This window comes from Chrysemys picta, chromosome 5, assembly GCF_011386835.1.
Source record: "Chrysemys picta bellii isolate R12L10 chromosome 5, ASM1138683v2, whole genome shotgun sequence".
NCBI classification, from domain to species: Eukaryota; Metazoa; Chordata; order Testudines; family Emydidae; genus Chrysemys; species Chrysemys picta.
The window spans coordinates 145,295,569-145,312,686 of NC_088795.1; the positions used below are offsets into that span (position 1 = coordinate 145,295,569).

Here is a 17,118-nt window from a genome sequence, read left to right on the forward strand (position 1 = left end):
TTTGCAGTGTGGACATAACCGGAGTCTGTTAATACTTCCATGCTAATGGAGCTGGTCGTGCTTTTAGATCCAAGCCATGAGTTCAGTCCTTGCAGACAACTCAAACCTAAGTGTTGTTATGTTTGGCTGTGATGTCTAGAACCACTACATCATACTCCATCCCCAGTAACCCTGATACCCAGCATCCCACCACTAGCTCCCAAACACTCGTGTAATTGTGACAAAATGGGTCATGTCTTTCTCGATGGGCTGACCCACACAGAGGATATTAGCAAGCTTTCCTCACCCCTCACCCCCCATAGCTGTGGAAGTCTCTGTGGTGGATCTGCAACTCATGGGTTCAAACTCTGTTAATGACTCTCACAGTGTGAGGACTGTGCAATTAGTATTGTTATTTTATATTGCAAACCAGCCTACAGAGAGGTACATTTGGACGGTGTGTTAGCATTTGTTTTACTGGTGTAGTTTTAGGGTTTGCATTTTGTTTAATGGGAACTGTCCCTCTAAGAAGGTAGGACATTTAATTGTGCAGTGGGTTTGCTAGCGACTGAGTGCACAGGTGGGAGGCATTGCCTGTGTGTGCAGAGAGGAGAAGACCCTGCCGGTGTGAGCTGCAGAAAGGTCTGCATTTGAACTGATCTTTCCAGACAGCAGCCTCACTCTCCAAGGGGCAGCAATAGTACGTGCGGGGCCTGGCTGCTTCAGGAGAGTGCTAATGAGCTCCGGAGCCTTTCTCCTGGAGAGCACCGGTTTGAATCCACCTAGCTCAGGAGGGACTGACAGCAGTTCCCATCTAAGGGACGGCTGGTGGCCCCTGTCTGAGATGAGTTTGGGGATCTCAGCTTCCATGACACGTACTCATCCCTGTGCTTTACACTAGCTGGCAGACTCAGTAGAAAGGCCAAGAGACGCCTGTGCCCAGAGACTGGATTATCCCTGTGACCCGAAGGGGGAGGGCAGGTGTGTGTTGGCATGGGATGGGGAGGGCTGGTGCACCATGGACAGGTGGGGGTCAGCGGGCTGGCATTGGGTCAGTGCTGTCTGGACAGTAGGTCTAAGTATCCCTGTAGTAGTGTTATCCTTTCCTGACCTGATACCTCATTTGATCATTGAGCCAAACCTACGGCAGGGAGTCTGTGCACCTTGTCTTCCCCCTCAGCACTGCGCCCTCCCTGGCAGCCCACCTGCACCCTGCTGCTCACCCATCCCGCTGGGCCTCCTTCTTCTCCAGGTCCTGGATGACATCCAGCAGCACCTTGATGGTTTGTTGGCTGGTCTCCAGCACCCCTTCCAGGGACTGCAGCTGTGACTGTAGGTCCCCCATTTGCCCGGGCCCCACACCCACATGTCCCCGAGATGTTAGGAAATGCTCATCCCCCTTGGACAGACCCACTTGCCCTTTGGCTGCAGCCACCAATTGCAGAAGGTCCTGAACCTGGTGCAGAGTCTCCAGCTGCTCAGCCGTCAGACAGGGCTCGCCCAGCGGCTCGTTGCTCCAGGGGGCCCCAGGAGTCCGGGTGAATTGCTGTGTCCTCGGGGGGTGCCCCTGACTGGATGTGGAGGTCAGTTGCTGGGGCTCCTCCAAGTTCACGAGGCCACACTCGGTCTGGATGGCCTTTAGCCGGCTGCAGATGCTGGGCCATGCAGCCACAGATTGGGCCTGTCCACTGCTGGGAGCCAGGTGGCTGAGGGTGGCTGGTGTCTTCTTCAGCATGGTGGCTGTAGAAGTGGGGACGCTTGGCGGTGGCAGGACTGCGCTGGGGCTGCCCCAGGATGAGCGGTGGTGTTGTTGCAGGGCAGCAGTGGGGTCTCTTTGGGAGGGACACTGAGCTGGTTGGCCGAGCCCATGGCTGCCGGCCATGCGGTTATGAGCAGGCTGGGATGGCAGGTCCTGCTCAGACCGGCTCCTGCTCCGAGGCCATGGCTCTGCAGGTGGCCCAGGCTGTCCACATGGCACAGAGGAAGGGCGCAGGGGACACGGAGCAGGGGCACCGTGACTGTCCTTAGGGCTCCCACAGTTCCTGGTGTATGCAGGGAGCTGGGAGGAGCAGAGGCAGGGGCTGGGCGCTGGTGGGCAGCCCTTTTGCTGGGAGGTATAGTTGGCCGCGGTACACCTGATGGTCCCTGGATAAGGTGGGCAAGGAGCCCTGGGCGCTGGAGTCAGCCCGTGGCACAAAGTGGCATGTGAAGTGGGGTCTGGCTGCCCCTCTCTGCTGGTGTGCTGGGCGAGGGGGGAGGCAGGGAGGTGGTTGTGTGCAGAAAGGCTGGTGAGGGTGCACTGGGGGAGATCCCTGCTGGCTCTGGCGGGTGCCCAGACTGGGCCCCTGCAGCCCGTCTGGCTCTTGCTGGGCTCCCAGGCAGCGGCCGGATCCTCCTCATGGGCGAAGTCGCAGGTGCTCTTGCTGCGGACACGGGAGGCTGGGAATTGTTGCTGGAGGCTGGGGGAGGTCTGGATGGCCGTGCTCAGACACACCTTGCTGGGCATAGGCAGCGTCAGTGAGCGCGGCTTGGCCTGGTGCCAGCTCCGCTGGGCGTCCGAGGCACAGTTTGCCACCAGCTCAGGGGAATCCCTGGGAGGCGTAGAGGCACATGGGGTGTTGGTGTCAGGGGTGGCTGCTGGCTCCTGCGGGGGGCTCGCCTCCTCCCCAGGGTGGCCATCCACCAGGTCCTTGAAGCGAACCTGCTGGGTGCGGTTGCGTCGGCGTTTGAGGCGGGTCTCGATGTCGGGCGAGTCGCGGTTGAGCAGCACCGAGCGTACGGTCATGGCTTTCTCCTGGCTGCCCTCACTGCTCCGAGCCAGGCAGGGGCTGGTCTCCTTACTGACCATCTCGTGCCGCCCCGCCCCGCCCTGCCCTCAGGCCCCAGGCTCCACTCCCATGCTCCTCCGCCCTGCTGCTTGGGAAGCTGCAGTACACGTGCTGCGACCTGGCAGAGGGAGCATCTCCTCCGCCTGTCAGAGCTGCGGCTGGAGCCCCGTGCTAAGGGGGGCAGCTGCTTTCATCCTCTGCTGCCTGTGGGTCTCGCTGATGGGATAGCGACCAGGAGGAAAGCTGAAGCGGAGGAGCAGCAACAAGGCTTCTCGGCATGCTGTCCCAGCCGTCCGGCCTCTGTCCTTTGCCCCTAAAGCTTCCGACAAAGTGCCCCAGCACAGCTGGCCCTGGCTGGCCCTGAGCCTGGCCTGGGGCCCCAGGAGCCCATTCTCCTGGCTGCTTTTCCTTCTTAGTCACCCCCAGGGTTGGCCCCCCTGGGGGCAGGATGGCAGCAGGTCCAGGCCCAGCTCATGGCTCCCACGCTCCCTTGGACCTGCGGAGACAGAGACAGTGTGAGAGCTGCAGCACGTCTCCTCTCATGTTCCCTCCCAAGGGTAGCAAAGTTTCTAGCACACATGGCTGCCTCCACACAAAGTTGCTGGCCCCTTTCGAGCCCTCCCTCTCAGCTCAGGCAAGATCACAAACCCAAAGAGACAAGCTTTGATCTCCAGCGCTGCCTCTTCAGCAAAAAGGGAAAAGGAAGCCCCTTTAGCATAAACATGGTACAAGTTCACAGCTCAATTCAAGCAGAAGAAACTGTTAAAAATAGCTCTGCCACGTTGGGGCTCAGTGCACTTAGCTCTGTGCAGGGCGGACAGGCTGTGCCAGGGAGCCAGCTTCAGACAGGGCAGTGACAGACCAGGGTCCTGGGGGCAGGGAGCCAGCTCCGCACAGGGCAGTGACGGGCCAGGGTTCTGGGCTCCCCGTGGGGCAGACACAGGCCGGGGTTCTGGGCTCCCCGTGGGGCAGACACAGGCCGGGGTTCTGGGCTCCCCGTGGGGCAGACACAGGCCGGGGTTCTGGGCTCCCCGTGGGGCAGACACAGGCTGGGGTTCTGGGCTCCCCGTGGGGCAGACACAGGCCGGGGTCCGGGCTACGGGGAGCCAGCTCACACCAAACATGGCGAATGGGCTAGTGAGAAAATGTGCATCATCCCTGAGCCAGGGGCCTTCCTACTGCTCCACGGAGGGCACTGCTGGCAGTTCAGCAGGAGTCCAAGGGCTGCATCTGTTTCCCTGTCTTGATTACAAAGAGGCTGCCTGTGGGAACTACAAGTCCCTGCATGGTGCTGTTCCGAGTGGAAGGTGTCCAGCCCCTGCTCTTCCACTAAAGGGCACCCTCTCCCCATCAATCCTGCTGATGCCCCTCAGTCTCAACCTGCCACTCCCCCTTCCCATTCCAGTCCTTGACTCCCCCGCACAAAGCAAGGCTGATGGTCCTCAATCCTGAATGTCAGTCCCCACGCTACTCCAGGCCTGGGCCTCTGCCTGCAGATCCCCCTGATTTCCCCGGCTACTCCAGGCCTGGGCACTCTGCCTGCAGACCCCCCTGATTTCCCCCGCTACTCCAGGCCTGGGCGCTCTGCCTGCAGACCCCCCTGATTTCCCCGGCTACTCCAGGCCTGGGCACTCTGCCTGCAGACCCCCCTGATTTCCCCGGCTACTCCAGGCCTGGGCGCTCTGCCTGCAGCCACCCGATTTCCCCGGCTACTCCAGGCCTGGGCGCTCTGCCTGCAGACCCCCCTGATTTCCCCCGCTACTCCAGGCCTGGGCGCTCTGCCTGCAGCCACCCGATTTCCCCGGCTACTCCAGGCCTGGGCGCTCTGCCTGCAGACGCCCCTGATTTCCCCGGCTACTCCAGGCCTGGGCGCTCTGCCTGCAGCCACCCGATTTCCCCGGCTACTCCAGGCCTGGGCGCTCTGCCTGCAGCCACCCGATTTCCCCGGCTACTCCAGGCCTGGGTGCTCTGCCTGCAGACCCCCCTGATTTCCCCGGCTACTCCAGGCCTGGGCACTCTGCCTGCAGATGTCCCTTATTCCTCCTTACTCCAGGTGTGGGTGTCTGGGACAATCCGTAAAGCAATATCCTCTCGAGGAGCAGGGACTCAGCTGAGTTGGGGTTTTACTCAGAGACCCCCGCCTACCACCCTCAGCTAGAGACTCTAGGTTTGTCGTGCCTTGTATCTAACTGACATGGCACAGAACCCTCCTGAACCCTCATTTCGGGCACTACAGCGTGCCCTGAGTTAGGGCCCTGTCACTCCTCCTGTCAGAGGCAATTGGAGTCACTGGCCGCTGCAGGGCCCTGGTTCTATTTCTGTGAGCAATGGTAGATACAGCGCCCAGCCCAGGGCAGGAGTGCCCTACAGTCCATTTCATAACGCTGCACCCACTTGCGCACACACTTCGCAGCGTGGGCACCTACATGTCTTCCCTGCCACATCAGCTCTGTCATGAGCACACACGCACCTCGACTGTGTCAGAGGCATGCACACCCGCGCTCCCCCGCCCCTTGATCCCACATCATGCCCAGGCCTACATCTCCTGCCACACCCTGTACCAACTCCAGTCACCTCCGCTGTCCCGCCATTCCCGCCTCCCCTCTGCCCCAGCCGGGGTTCCCCACTCCCTCCCGCATGCAGCCCATCACAGCGCATGCTCAGCAGCCCTGCTTGAGATGCCCCCTGCCATCCTCCAGGCACCCCAAGTGGTGTGGAAGAGTCTAACTGCTCCTTTCTGAGACGAGCTCCCGGAGAGGAACTGCTTTGGAGCTGCGGGGAGAGTTAGAGCCACTAACACGCGGGAAGCAACGCTCCTTTCCCGTGCAATTTAGGATGTGTCTACACTGCCACTTTCAGCACTAAAACTTTAGTCGTTCAGGGATGTGAAAAAACACCCCCCTGTGTGACAAAAGTTTTAGCGCTGAAAAGCGCCAGCATAGACAGCGCTTTATCACTGGCAGCCACACTCCCACCGCTCGTTCGGGGTGGTTATTTTTTATCGCCGAGAGAGCTCTCCCTGAGCAATAAAGCGTGACTACACTGCCCACGTCACCGCGCTGCCACGGCCACACAGTGACATACCCAAAGTGTCCCTGATGTCCAAGGTCTGTGAGTATACAGAGTTGCCTGCTGAGCAACTCCAAGAGCCCCCCACACACACACACACCCCTTCCTCAGCACCCTTTGAGTGCTGCTGCCTTGCTCCCTACCGCATGTGGGCAAGGCTGGGCCTGGTACAGAAGGGAACGCCCCCTGCAGCCCGCATTTGGGCCCTGCTCCCTAGAGCACACCCTCGTTCTGGGAACTCTGCACAGCCGGCATTGCTACCCTGTTTTGCAGCTGGTATTGCAGTACGCGCACGGTGCTGCAGCCACTTCCCTTACAGCTCATTCTTCTGTAACCAAGCTGCCGACTCAGCAGAGTGGCCCAGAGTTAGCAGGCGCCGAGAGCAAGCAAAGTTCCCAGGTGCTGAGTGAGCTGGATTCCTGACCCCTCCCCCAGCAAGCTGCACAACTCAGAACTTAGCAAAACCAAACCAGAGTAGGGAGGGAGCTGCCTGGTCCCTCCCGTCTTGGGGCATCCCCTTCTGGAGTGGTGGAGGGTGGGGCCCACAGCCAGCCTGCCACCCAGTGCCTGACGCGGCAGCTTTCTGCTCAGCATTCTGCTCAACGCGCCGCCCAGCCAGACGCCCAGTCGCAGGGCAATTTCCTTTCCTGCTCTTGGAGCTGGGCCCAGACATAGGGAGATGCTTGTAAGGCAGAACGCGATGAAGACACAATGGATGGGACACCTAGTTAGTATGGACAGCAACAGGTTGGAGAGAGTCATTACTCAAGGGACAGCAAGAGCTGCAGCCTCCTTCTCCAGGAGCCAGCCAGAGTCCAGTACAGCCCAGAGGCAGGAGGGGTTCAGGCAGTGCTGCCTAGTGACAGTGAGAACCGCCCCCCACCCCCGCTGTGGAGAAGGAAAGCCTCTGCAGCACTGACATCGTGAGGGAAGGGCCAGGCTAGACTCAAGGGTTGGGGTGAGAGGCTGTAGTCAGTGCACTGGGAGGGGAGTGCTAACTTAGCCATCTGTCACGCTGGTAATGGCTTTGCTCTCTCCCTGTCAGAGACTGGGGACCCTCATATTTATTGTATGCACTGTGGTAACTCCAAGAACCCCAGTGAGGGATCAGAGTCCTATCGGGCTGAGCCTCAGACAGGACGTGACAGGAGCTTGGACGAGAGATGGGGGTAGCACTGATTTCCGTCACTCACACACACACACCCCCCCCCGACTCACGTCACATCAGTATTAGGACACAAGTGAGACGAGATGGAGGGAGTCATTGCAGCCAGTAGTAGGCACTTATCGAAATCACAGAATGGGTCAGTGATGCACAGTGTGGGAATTGAGGGCAGGGCTAGCAGCGGGGCTGCCAGGTGGGATCAAGGAGCACTGGCAGAGTTAGGTGTCGGGAAGTTTTCATAGGACCTGCCCTTGTCTGTACTATGGTGTAGCTGATGCTTCTCCTTTGAGTTCTGTCTGCACAGAGTACACAGGGAGCCCTCTGTACTATAGTCATCACCCCCTCAAGAGTAGTGACCGCTGGAGCTGTGCGTACTGCCCTGAGGAGGTACAGCTACACAGCATTCTGGAGCGAACAGGAGTGACCCGGGCTGGGGGGTCAATAGACATGGGCTAGTGGGGCTCACGCTAGCACTCTAGAAATAGCTCTGTACACAGAGCGCTGAAGTTGCAGCTCGGGCTAGAGCTCATGCTCTGAAGCCCACCCCCCTCCCCTGGGCTTCAGAGCACTGGTGAAAGCTAAGTGATTATAGGTCTGTCAGCTCCACGCTGATGCAGGGCACAATAATGGAATAGCAGACATAGGTCTCAGATGAGAAAGAAAGGAAGGTAATATAATTAATGACAAGAAGCACAAGGGTATGGAAGACAGATCCTGACTGACTTGGGATCTTGTTTTGATGAGATTACAGGTTTGGTTGATTAAGGGAATAGTGTTGATGTACTTAGACTTGGTACCACATGACATTTAGATTAAGAAACCAGAATGATACAAAATCAACATGGCACACATTAAATTGATTAAAAACTGGTTAACTGATAGATCTCAAAATGTAATCGTAAATAGAGAATCATCATCGAGCAGGTGTGTTTCTCTTCAATAACCTGGAAGAAAAGCTCATTGCTGTTGAAGTTTGAAGATGACACAAAGATTGGCGGGGAGGGGTGAAGTGAGCAGTGAAGAGGACAGGTCACTATAGAGAGCAATCCAAGATGGGCACAACTAAACAGTGTGTGTTAAATATGGCCAAATGTGAAGTCATACATCTAGGAACAAAGGATGCAAGCCATACTGACATGATGGGGGATTCTATGCTGGGAAGCCGTGACTCTGAAAATAACTTGGGGATGTCTGGTTGATAATCAATTGAACATGAGGTCCCAGTGTGACACTGTGGCCAAAAGGGCTAGTGTGAGCCTTGGATGCATGAACAGGGGAATCTCAAGTAGGAAAAGGGATATTATATTCCCCCTGTATTTGGCACTGGTGCGACTACTGCTGTGATAATGTGTACAGTTCTGGTATCTGCAGGTCAAGAAGGGTGTTGATAAATTGAAGAGCCAGGAGAACACTTAAAGAACTGGAAAGCGTGCCTTATAGTGACTGAGCTCCTTAAGTCCCCTTAGATATTGGCATAGAAAGTACGCTTATTAAGTTTGCAGATGATACCAAACTGGGAGGGATTGCAACTGCTTTGGAGGATAGGGTCATAATTCAAAATGATCTGGACAAATTGGAGAAATGGTCTGAGGTAAACAGGATGAAGTTTAACAAAGACAAATGCAAAGTGCTCCATTTAGGAAGGAAAAATCAGTTTCACACATACAGAATGGGAAGAGACTGTCTAGGAAGGAGTACATCTAGAAAGGGATCTAGGGGTTATAGTGGACCACAAGCTAAACATGAGTCAACAGTGTGATGCTGTTGCAAAAAAAGCAAACGTGATTCTGGGATTTATTAACAGGTGTGTTGTGAGCAAGACACGAGAAGTCATTCTTCCGCTCTACTCTGCGCTGGGTAGGCCTCAACTGGAGTATTGTGTCCAGTTCTGGGCACCGCATTTCAAGAAAGATGTGGAGAAATTGGAGAGGGTCCAGAGAAGAGCAACAAGAATGATTGAAGGTCTTGAGAACATGACCTATGAAGGAAGGCTGAAAGAATTGGGTTTGTTTAGTTTGGAAAAGAGAAGACAGAGGGGACATGATAGCAGTTTTCAGGTATCTAAAAGGGTGTCATAAGGAGGAGGGAGAAAACTTGTTCACCTTAGCCTCTAAGGATAGAACAAGAAGCAATGGGCTTAAACTGCAGCAAGGGAGGTCTGGGTTGGACATTAGGAAAAAGTTCCTAACTGTCAGGGTGGTTAAACACTGGAATAAATTGCCTAGGGAGGTTGTGGAATCTTCATCTCTGGAGATATTTAAGAGTAGGTTGGATAAATGTCTATCATGGATGGTCTAGACAGTTTTTGGTCCTTCCATGAGGGCAGGGAACTGGACTCGATGACCTCTCAAGGTCCCTTCCAGTCCTAGAATCTATGAATCTATTAAAGTCAAGCTCTGAGGCATACCAAAGAGAAGGTTATGGGATGATTTGATCACAAATTACAGGTACCTACATGGGGAACAGAAATTTGAGAGTAGAGGGCTCTTCAGTCTAGCAGAGAAAAGGTCTAACACGATCCAATGGCTGAAGGTTGAAGCTAAATGAATTCTGAGTGGAAATAAAGTGCTAATTTTTAACAGTGAGGGTAATTAATCACTGGAACAATTTACCAAAGGTCTTGGTGGATTCTCCGTCACTGACTATTTTAAAATCAAGATCTCATGTGATATCAAAGATCTGCCCTAGTTCAAACAGAAATTAATTCAGGAAAGTCTTATGGCCTGTGTTATGCAGGTCAGACTAGAGATGAACACAGTGGCCATGTTATCTATGAATCGACAAACCAGAGAGGCTGGTGTCATGGACACTTAGATGCAGGCCTCTGGGTGTGCAACACGGGTTGCCCTTTTGGTGCTCTTGAGATGTCAGAGAAGCGTTCAGGCTCTGCTTCAGCAGGGAGCTGTCTCCTAACATCCCCCCTTAGCCATATACCCCCTTCTCTTCTCCTTCCCTCCCTCCACCCCCCCAAAAAAGATGTCTTAGAAGAGTTTAGCTTCAGAACCAAGGCCTGGGACCCGAAAGCCCCTGAATCAACCTCTGCCATCAAGGATGGAGTCTGTTGATCAGCCCTGTAGCCCTCAGGATCCCTGCAGCTGCCATCCAACTTGGGTTATATCCAGTGTCTGATTCCTCGAGATCAATGGCTACCTTGTCTGGTGCATGGACAGTTCCTCCATGGACACCTATAACATGCCACCTTATTCCTGTGGGGCTGATCTATTGGGTCTGGTCAATCCAGCAGAAAAACCAGTAGACATTGTTTCCACATCTGCAACCTCCCTTGTTAGAGGCTCTGGGGATCATCCTCCTAAGAGACGGACCCCAGCTCCACAAATAGCATCTAGGGACGTCTGTATCCTCCCAAATTACTGTGAGTAAGGTGTCTGATGACAAAGAAAGAGCCAACTTCCTGCCCTTCCTCATCACCACCTGAGGAAGCAGTGTGGACTTCCTCTTCCCTGTCACCCCCAGAATCCAAGAATTTTCAAGGCCTTCTGGGGACCTAGCACAAGAACTGCCTCAGTGATAATCTGACATGTTTGAGCCTCAGCACAGACCCTGAATGGAGGTCGTTCTCCACGAAGAACTTAAGGAACCACCAAAGGACTCCCCAGCGCAACACGGGACCCTGTACCTCTGAAAAGGCAGACAAATTCCAGCTGTTCGTCAAACAGACTTTGGGGTTTTTCTTCATGCATCCGCTTCCTAATTCCCTTGCAGTGTCTGCAGCTCAGGAGAAGGGAACTAGAGCAAACTTGTAAATCTACTCCTCGAGACATATGAAGCCAGACTAGATTACTGGGGAAGAAGCTGTATCCTTCTGCAATTCTGCAGATGAGAATAGCTAACCATCAGGCTCTGCTAGTGGCATACAACTTCTCCTGGGACAAAAATCTTTCCCTGAATTCTGAAAAGAATGAAAGTGATGGAGGGCCAAGGGTCTGATGAAGCACTTGCTCACAGTTGCTTATGACACAAGCCAAGCCCACAACAGAAGTAGTCATGGGGAAGCTTCATCCCATCCTGGCTCTGAGAAGACAGTGCTGGAAGGACACGTGCTTGCACATCATTACTAGGCCAGCTCACAGCAAGGACCTTGGATTCTGCACAGCAGAAGATCTTTACCAGTACAAGAGCCTCCCTTTTGGCCTTTCTGGGTGATCAAGTGTGTAACTATAGCAGCAGCTCATATAAGCAGCCAAGGGATCCACATGTGTCCTTATTTAGGTGACCCTCTGAGGAGTTCTGCAGACAGACAGCTCTCCACTCACTGGGACTAGAAGAGTCTCCATTCACATCAGTGGAGCCGACAGCTTTCATAGGAGACACCACTAATTCAATATCAAGTTCAGCACATCTGCCACAGGACTGATGCAAACGATTCTGGCAGGGGTTTAGCACAGCTCAATGTAAAGATTACAGCTAGGAACAAAGGATGCAGACAGGTTCAGGGGTGACTTGATCACAGTCTATAAGTCCCTACCTGGGGAACAGGTATTTCTTCAATCTACCAAAGAAAGATGTAAGATGATCCATCCAATGGCTGGAAGTTGAAGCTAGACAAATTCAGACTGGAAATGAAGTGTCAATTTTTAACAGGAAGGGTAATTACCCACTGGAACAACTTACCAAGGGTCATGATGGAGTCTCGATCACTGGCAATTTTAAAATCAAGATGGGATGTTTTCTAAAAGATCTGCTCTGGGAATTATTTTGGGACACTCCATGGCCTGTGTGATTCAGGTCAGATTAGATGATTTCCATGTTCCCTTCTGGTCATGGAATAAATGAATCTAAGAATTCATCTCTTCAGGTCTTAGATAAAACACACACTCTACACCTGTTCTGGAAACTTATGGGGTTCAAGGTGTCCTGTACCCTTATAATCTATTATCCAGACTCAACTTGAGATCTCTCCAGCTAGTTAATTCTTCAGGCCAGTGATCATCTGTCATGGTTACATTGCCCTCCTATCTTCCAACTCTATCTGAGGTCGTAGTATCAAGCTAGGAACCTTACTCTGATCACCCGACAATACAAGGTCTGTGGAAGCCTACAGAGGCCCAACTATCTGTCTCTCTTAGGTATTTACATAGCCCCCATTACTGCAGAATGGGAGAGCTCCATAATCCTTTATGTATTTATCCACACAACACCCTTGTGAGGTCGGGAAGTACTAGTATCCCCATTTTACAGATGGAGAACTGAGGTACAGATAAGCTAAATGATTTGCCCAAGGCCACACCGGAAGTCTGTGGCAGATGAGGGGTGACACATAAGTGGGTTGGAATTAGGAGCAGTTTGTATGCCAAGGCTTTTCTTTCAGCATCTCTCTCTCATACACAGACTGCAGCCTCTGTTGAGGGGGAGCTCTGTTCAGTCTTTGATGTCTTCTAGATGTCAAGAAGAGTCCAGTTTGGGAAATGTGATCTAATGATGTACCCCTCACTGGTGGCTGGCTGGCTCCCAGTCAGAAGTGGCAGGGTCCAGCACAAGTGCTTCCCCAACGACTTGAGGAACAACCTCAGACAGACCTATCTATACAAGACAGATCACCAATGGCAACAGTTCTATTCCAGAGAGAATGCAGACTCTGGGGCGTGACCCAGCGCTTCAGCCTGGCCTGGAGCATAGCACTTCTACGGGGTCCTTCCCGTGCTCCCAATTTCCAGAGCAATAATCAGGAACATGAAACAGGCTGTGGCCTGAGGGCTGTTGCAAGCCATAAAATGGGTTCAGCAGCACTGGTATTCCCATCTCCCAGACAGCACACCCCCTCCATAGCCCTGCTTACCTGGATCACCTCTCCCAGAAACAGGGTCACATTGCCCACCTGAACCCAAAGTCTCTACAACTAGGAGACTGCCTGGTGGCAAAACCCTGACAGACTGGGACTGGGCGTGTGCCTCAACATGCAGCCAACCTTATCAGAGAGCCACGGTCTGTCCACAAGGCAAACTGCTGCAGCAGACTGGAAGAAGTTCTGTCCCTGGGCACTTCGCAGACAGGCACTCCAGCACATGTACCTGCTGGTCTAGACTATTTGCCGTCATTGAGGAAATCCGAGGTGACCTTAAACACAGTCAAAATGAGTCTGGCAGCCGTATCCACTTACCACGTTCCTACTCACAGATCCTGGAGCTACGTGCTTTCTAGACGAGTGACCCACACTTTCTCACCACCACGCACTGCCATGGTTTTGGGACATCGTCTGTCCCTGAAGACTACATTCCTCATAGCAATCACTTCAGCAAGGGTTGTCTGTGAGCCCCAGTCCAGAGTGGCTAATCCTCCCCCATAAGAATAAGGTGACTGCACAATTCCTGACCCTAAAGTGAATCCCATCTCATAATCAATCCCTCATCTTACCTGTGTGCTTCCCTAAACCATATTCATTAGCAGGGAAGCCAGGACCTCCCATTATTTTCTAGACAGGAATAAATCCCCTAGATCAGTGTTTCTCAATGACCGGTCTGTGGATGGGTGCCAGTCCCTGAGATCTCCCTGACACAGTATAGGAAGACAGCAAGCCAGTGCCTGGTATCAAAAAGGTTCAGAAACACTGTCCTAGATTATTTGTGGCCTTTGAGTATTACCATAGTGTAAATCCTAAATAATAATGATAATCCGTGAGGAAGATGACCTCTGCTCAGACATCTGACTCAATGAGGTTCTGCATTCAAACCTGTTATAACCTTGGAGGTGTACGTGACAGATTTAGAACACATCCCACCAGATCTAAAGCACGCCTCAAAAAGGGCAGTCTCTCAGTTATGTCTGGTGGCTGCCTAGGATTCACTTCCTGAGCTAAAGAATGCAATTCAGGGGACCAGCATCACAGTTCCCCTGAGACCCACCCCTCAGGGTAGTGCTATGGAGAGGGGATCTCTGCTAGCAGTCCTTGAAGCCAAAGAGAGGTTACTTGGGGTAACTGTGGCTCTCCAAGGAGACTCACTCCTGTATGCCAAGGGGGGCTGCAGTTTGGGCTGGAGCATTTGGTCCCAGGAGAGCATGTGTGCAGCCCCAAGAGATGGTTCCCACTTTGGCACCAAGGGTTTTGTGTTCCCTGGCTGGTGGCACTCACAAGGCGAGCCCAGTTTCTGCTGCCTGGCTTCTTTGGATTGGTTAGGGTATCTCTCTGCAGAACAAGCTGGGCACAGGCTGAATTACCCGGCTAGCACTGGGAACAGCAGTAGTGAAGACAAAGCAGTGTGTGCTTCAGCACAAGCAGGAAAGCCTGGCATGGCCCCGAGGTACACACTCCCACGCTGCACTGTCTGCATGATTGTTCCCCACGCTGGCGGCATTCAGGCCAGCTGGGTAGGCCAGCCCATGCACAGCTTTGCTGGTTACACATATCCTCAGTCACTTATCCCCACCCGACCCAAGAAAGGAAGAAAATGGCACCGTTGCATCCTCTCTTTCCTCAGGGTCTTGACAGTCCCTGCTCTTAGCATCAGAGCGTCCCCACCCCAGAGCCTCTCCTGAGGATTCCCCACCTCTGGCACGCTTTGTCGAGGTTGGTAGTGGGGACAGGGCCAGTAGAGAGGTCTCGGGGAAACCAAGCACCTCAGTCGCTACTACGGCGCTGCTCTGCTCCTAGTTCTCAGGCACAAAGGCCCCAACCAGAACACAGCAGAATGAGCTGCCGGAAACCCACGCCAGCAGAAATGGTGTCTAACCTCGGACCCATGGGTCAGGAACGCACAGCTCAGAAAGTGACAGGCCCGGGACCAGGGTGGGACAGAAGCACATGTGGGTCTCAGCTAATGGACATGTCTCCTAATGAGGGACGGCAGAGAGCGAGGTGGCTGCTCTGTGGACTGGCACACTCTCCATGGATCTCCCACACATTAGTTACTGAGCTGAGACAGGCTGAGGCAGCAAGGAAGGGCAGCCTGAGCAGAGGGCGTGGGGTGTGGACATGGGCTATCCAGGGAACTTTGGTCTTTCCAACAGCAATAGTCACTAGTCCGAGAAGATGGGGCAGATTTATTTCTCCCTGGAGCCTCCAGCTCCTCCGGCCACGGGCTAAGTCTCCTCTCTAGCCTGGCTGCAGACACCATGCCCTCACTCCAAGGAAGGAAAGAACAGGCAGGGGTGTCTCTTCCCAGAACCAGGTGTTTCCTGGCTACCTCCCTGACATGACAACAGGACAAAGCCGGGGGTTTGCAGCACCCCCAGAAGGTGGGTACTACAGTGCTATTTCACAGAGGCAAGACTGAACAGGGAAAAACCACGGTAGCTGGTTCATTCAGTGTGCGGCAGCCTCTCTCCTCTGCCCCTTCCCACCAGCACATGGCTCCTTCCAGCCCACTCCAAAGGAGGGGCGACGGGGGGGACATGCAGAGGGGTGTCAGGTCAGCAAGGGCTAGAGAAGTTCCCGGCACGTTCCCCTTTTGGAATCTGTTTACTCTACTGCTCCCTCAACCAAAGCGAAGGGGAGGGAGAGAGACTCCCCCAGAGAAGTGCTGGGAGCCCCATCAGCCAAATACTAGCAGCAAATGGAAAGGAGCCAATCCTGCCCCAGTGCCTGGGAGCGGATGGGGTCCTATAGCTCGAGGGTCCCAGACCTCACAAGGCTCAGCACCTCACGTACCCTCTGAAAACAGGGAATGTAGGTCAGAGCTCAGCAAACTCCTCCCACAGCCAACTGCCCCACCCAGCCCTTTCCAGCCCCATGTGACCACCCTGGCCACCAGTGGTTTCCCCACCACTGCACACCCACCCACCCCTGTGACCCCAGTGGGGGTACATAAGGCCTGGCATGAGCTGGCTCCATGACTGCAGCTTTCTGAGCCACCCCCAGGGCAGTGACCAGGCAGTGCGGAGCCAGTGCCCCTCAGAGGACAAAACCAGGCACCCAGGCTGCACCAATCTTGAGTCAAGAGACCCCAGCTCAGAAATTGGGTCCTGCAGACCTGCTGTGCCTAGGATGCCCCAACACCAGCCCCAGGCTTCCCATGCCCCACGGCTCCTAATACCCTTTAGCTCCCCCTGCAGACCTGGGTCCCCGGGCTCCCCGTGCCTTGGGCTCCCCAAGCCCCCCGCTCCTCCCGCCCCGCAGTCCCTGTCCGTGGGGTCCCCCCAGGTTCCCCGTGTCCCCCGGCTCCTAATGCCCTGTGACTCCCCCACACCCCGGAGTCCTTGCGTCAGTGCGCTCCCCCACAGCCCCCTGTCCCGGTACGTGTCCGGGCTCCCCCCGCTCTCCCCGTGCCCTGCGCTCTCCCCCGGCTCTCCCCGTGCCCTGCGCTCCCCCGGTCTCTGTCCCCGGGCTCCCCGCGCCCCTGCGCTCTCCCCGTGCCCACGCCGCCGGCTCCCCGCTCGCAGCGCGGCAGTTCCCGGCCCCTCACCTGGCCCCGCGGCAGCTCCTGGCTGGGCAGCGGCAGCTCCAGGGCCGCGTGCCGGGCTGCGCTGGCTGCCGGGCCGGGGAGGAGGAGCTGGAGGAGGCGGAGCCGGGAGGCAGGTCGGTGCCAAGTGATGTGTCATCAGCCGGGCGGCGGGGCTGCCGGGGACCCTGAGCGGCCGGGGGACGTGTGCGGGGCTGGGCGGGCCCGGGGCTTTGGGGTGGCCGCGGGGTGAAGGGGACGTGGGGGCTGGGGCATGTGCTGGGGTTGCGTAGGGGAGGGTGAGGGCAGACGAGCCCCGGGGGCGGCCGCGGGGGAGTTGGGGGCGAGCTCGGGGGTGGGGCCGTGGGGCGCTGGGAGTAGCGGGGGGCTCCTGTGCGGGGAACAGATGGGCAGGATCCCCTGGGAGAATAACATGAAGGGCAAAGGGGTCCAGGAGAGCTGGCTGTATTTTAAAGAATCCTTATTGCGGTTGCAGGAACAAACCATCCCGATGTGTAGAAAGAATAGTAAATATGGCAGGCGACCAGCTTGGCTAAACAGTGAAATCCTTGCTGATCTTAAACGCAAAAAAGAAGCTTACAAGAAGTGGAAGATTGGACAAATGACCAGGGAGGAGTATAAAATATTGCTCAGGCATGCAGGAGTTGTGCCTGACTAACCTAATTGCCTTCTATGATGAGATAACTGGCTCTGTGGATGAGGGGAAAGCAGTGGATGTGTTATT

At 54.9% G+C, this 17,118-nt stretch overlaps 1 protein-coding gene across 1 annotated transcript in view; it reads right to left on the bottom strand.

Annotated features, from left to right (window-relative positions):
* The window catches only part of LOC135984065 (protein INSYN2B-like), a 24,317-nt gene extending 7,776 nt beyond the window's left edge, over window positions 1-16,541 (bottom strand). Inside the window, exons 1-2 of the mRNA XM_065598504.1 lie at window positions 16,398-16,541; window positions 1,203-3,303 (exon numbers count right to left, since the gene is read on the bottom strand). Coding sequence (XP_065454576.1) covers window positions 1,203-2,827 — 1,625 coding nt within the window. The 5' untranslated portion in view covers window positions 2,828-3,303; window positions 16,398-16,541. The remainder of the gene's footprint in view (window positions 1-1,202; window positions 3,304-16,397) is intronic.
* Between the last annotated feature and the right edge of the window lie 577 nt (window positions 16,542-17,118).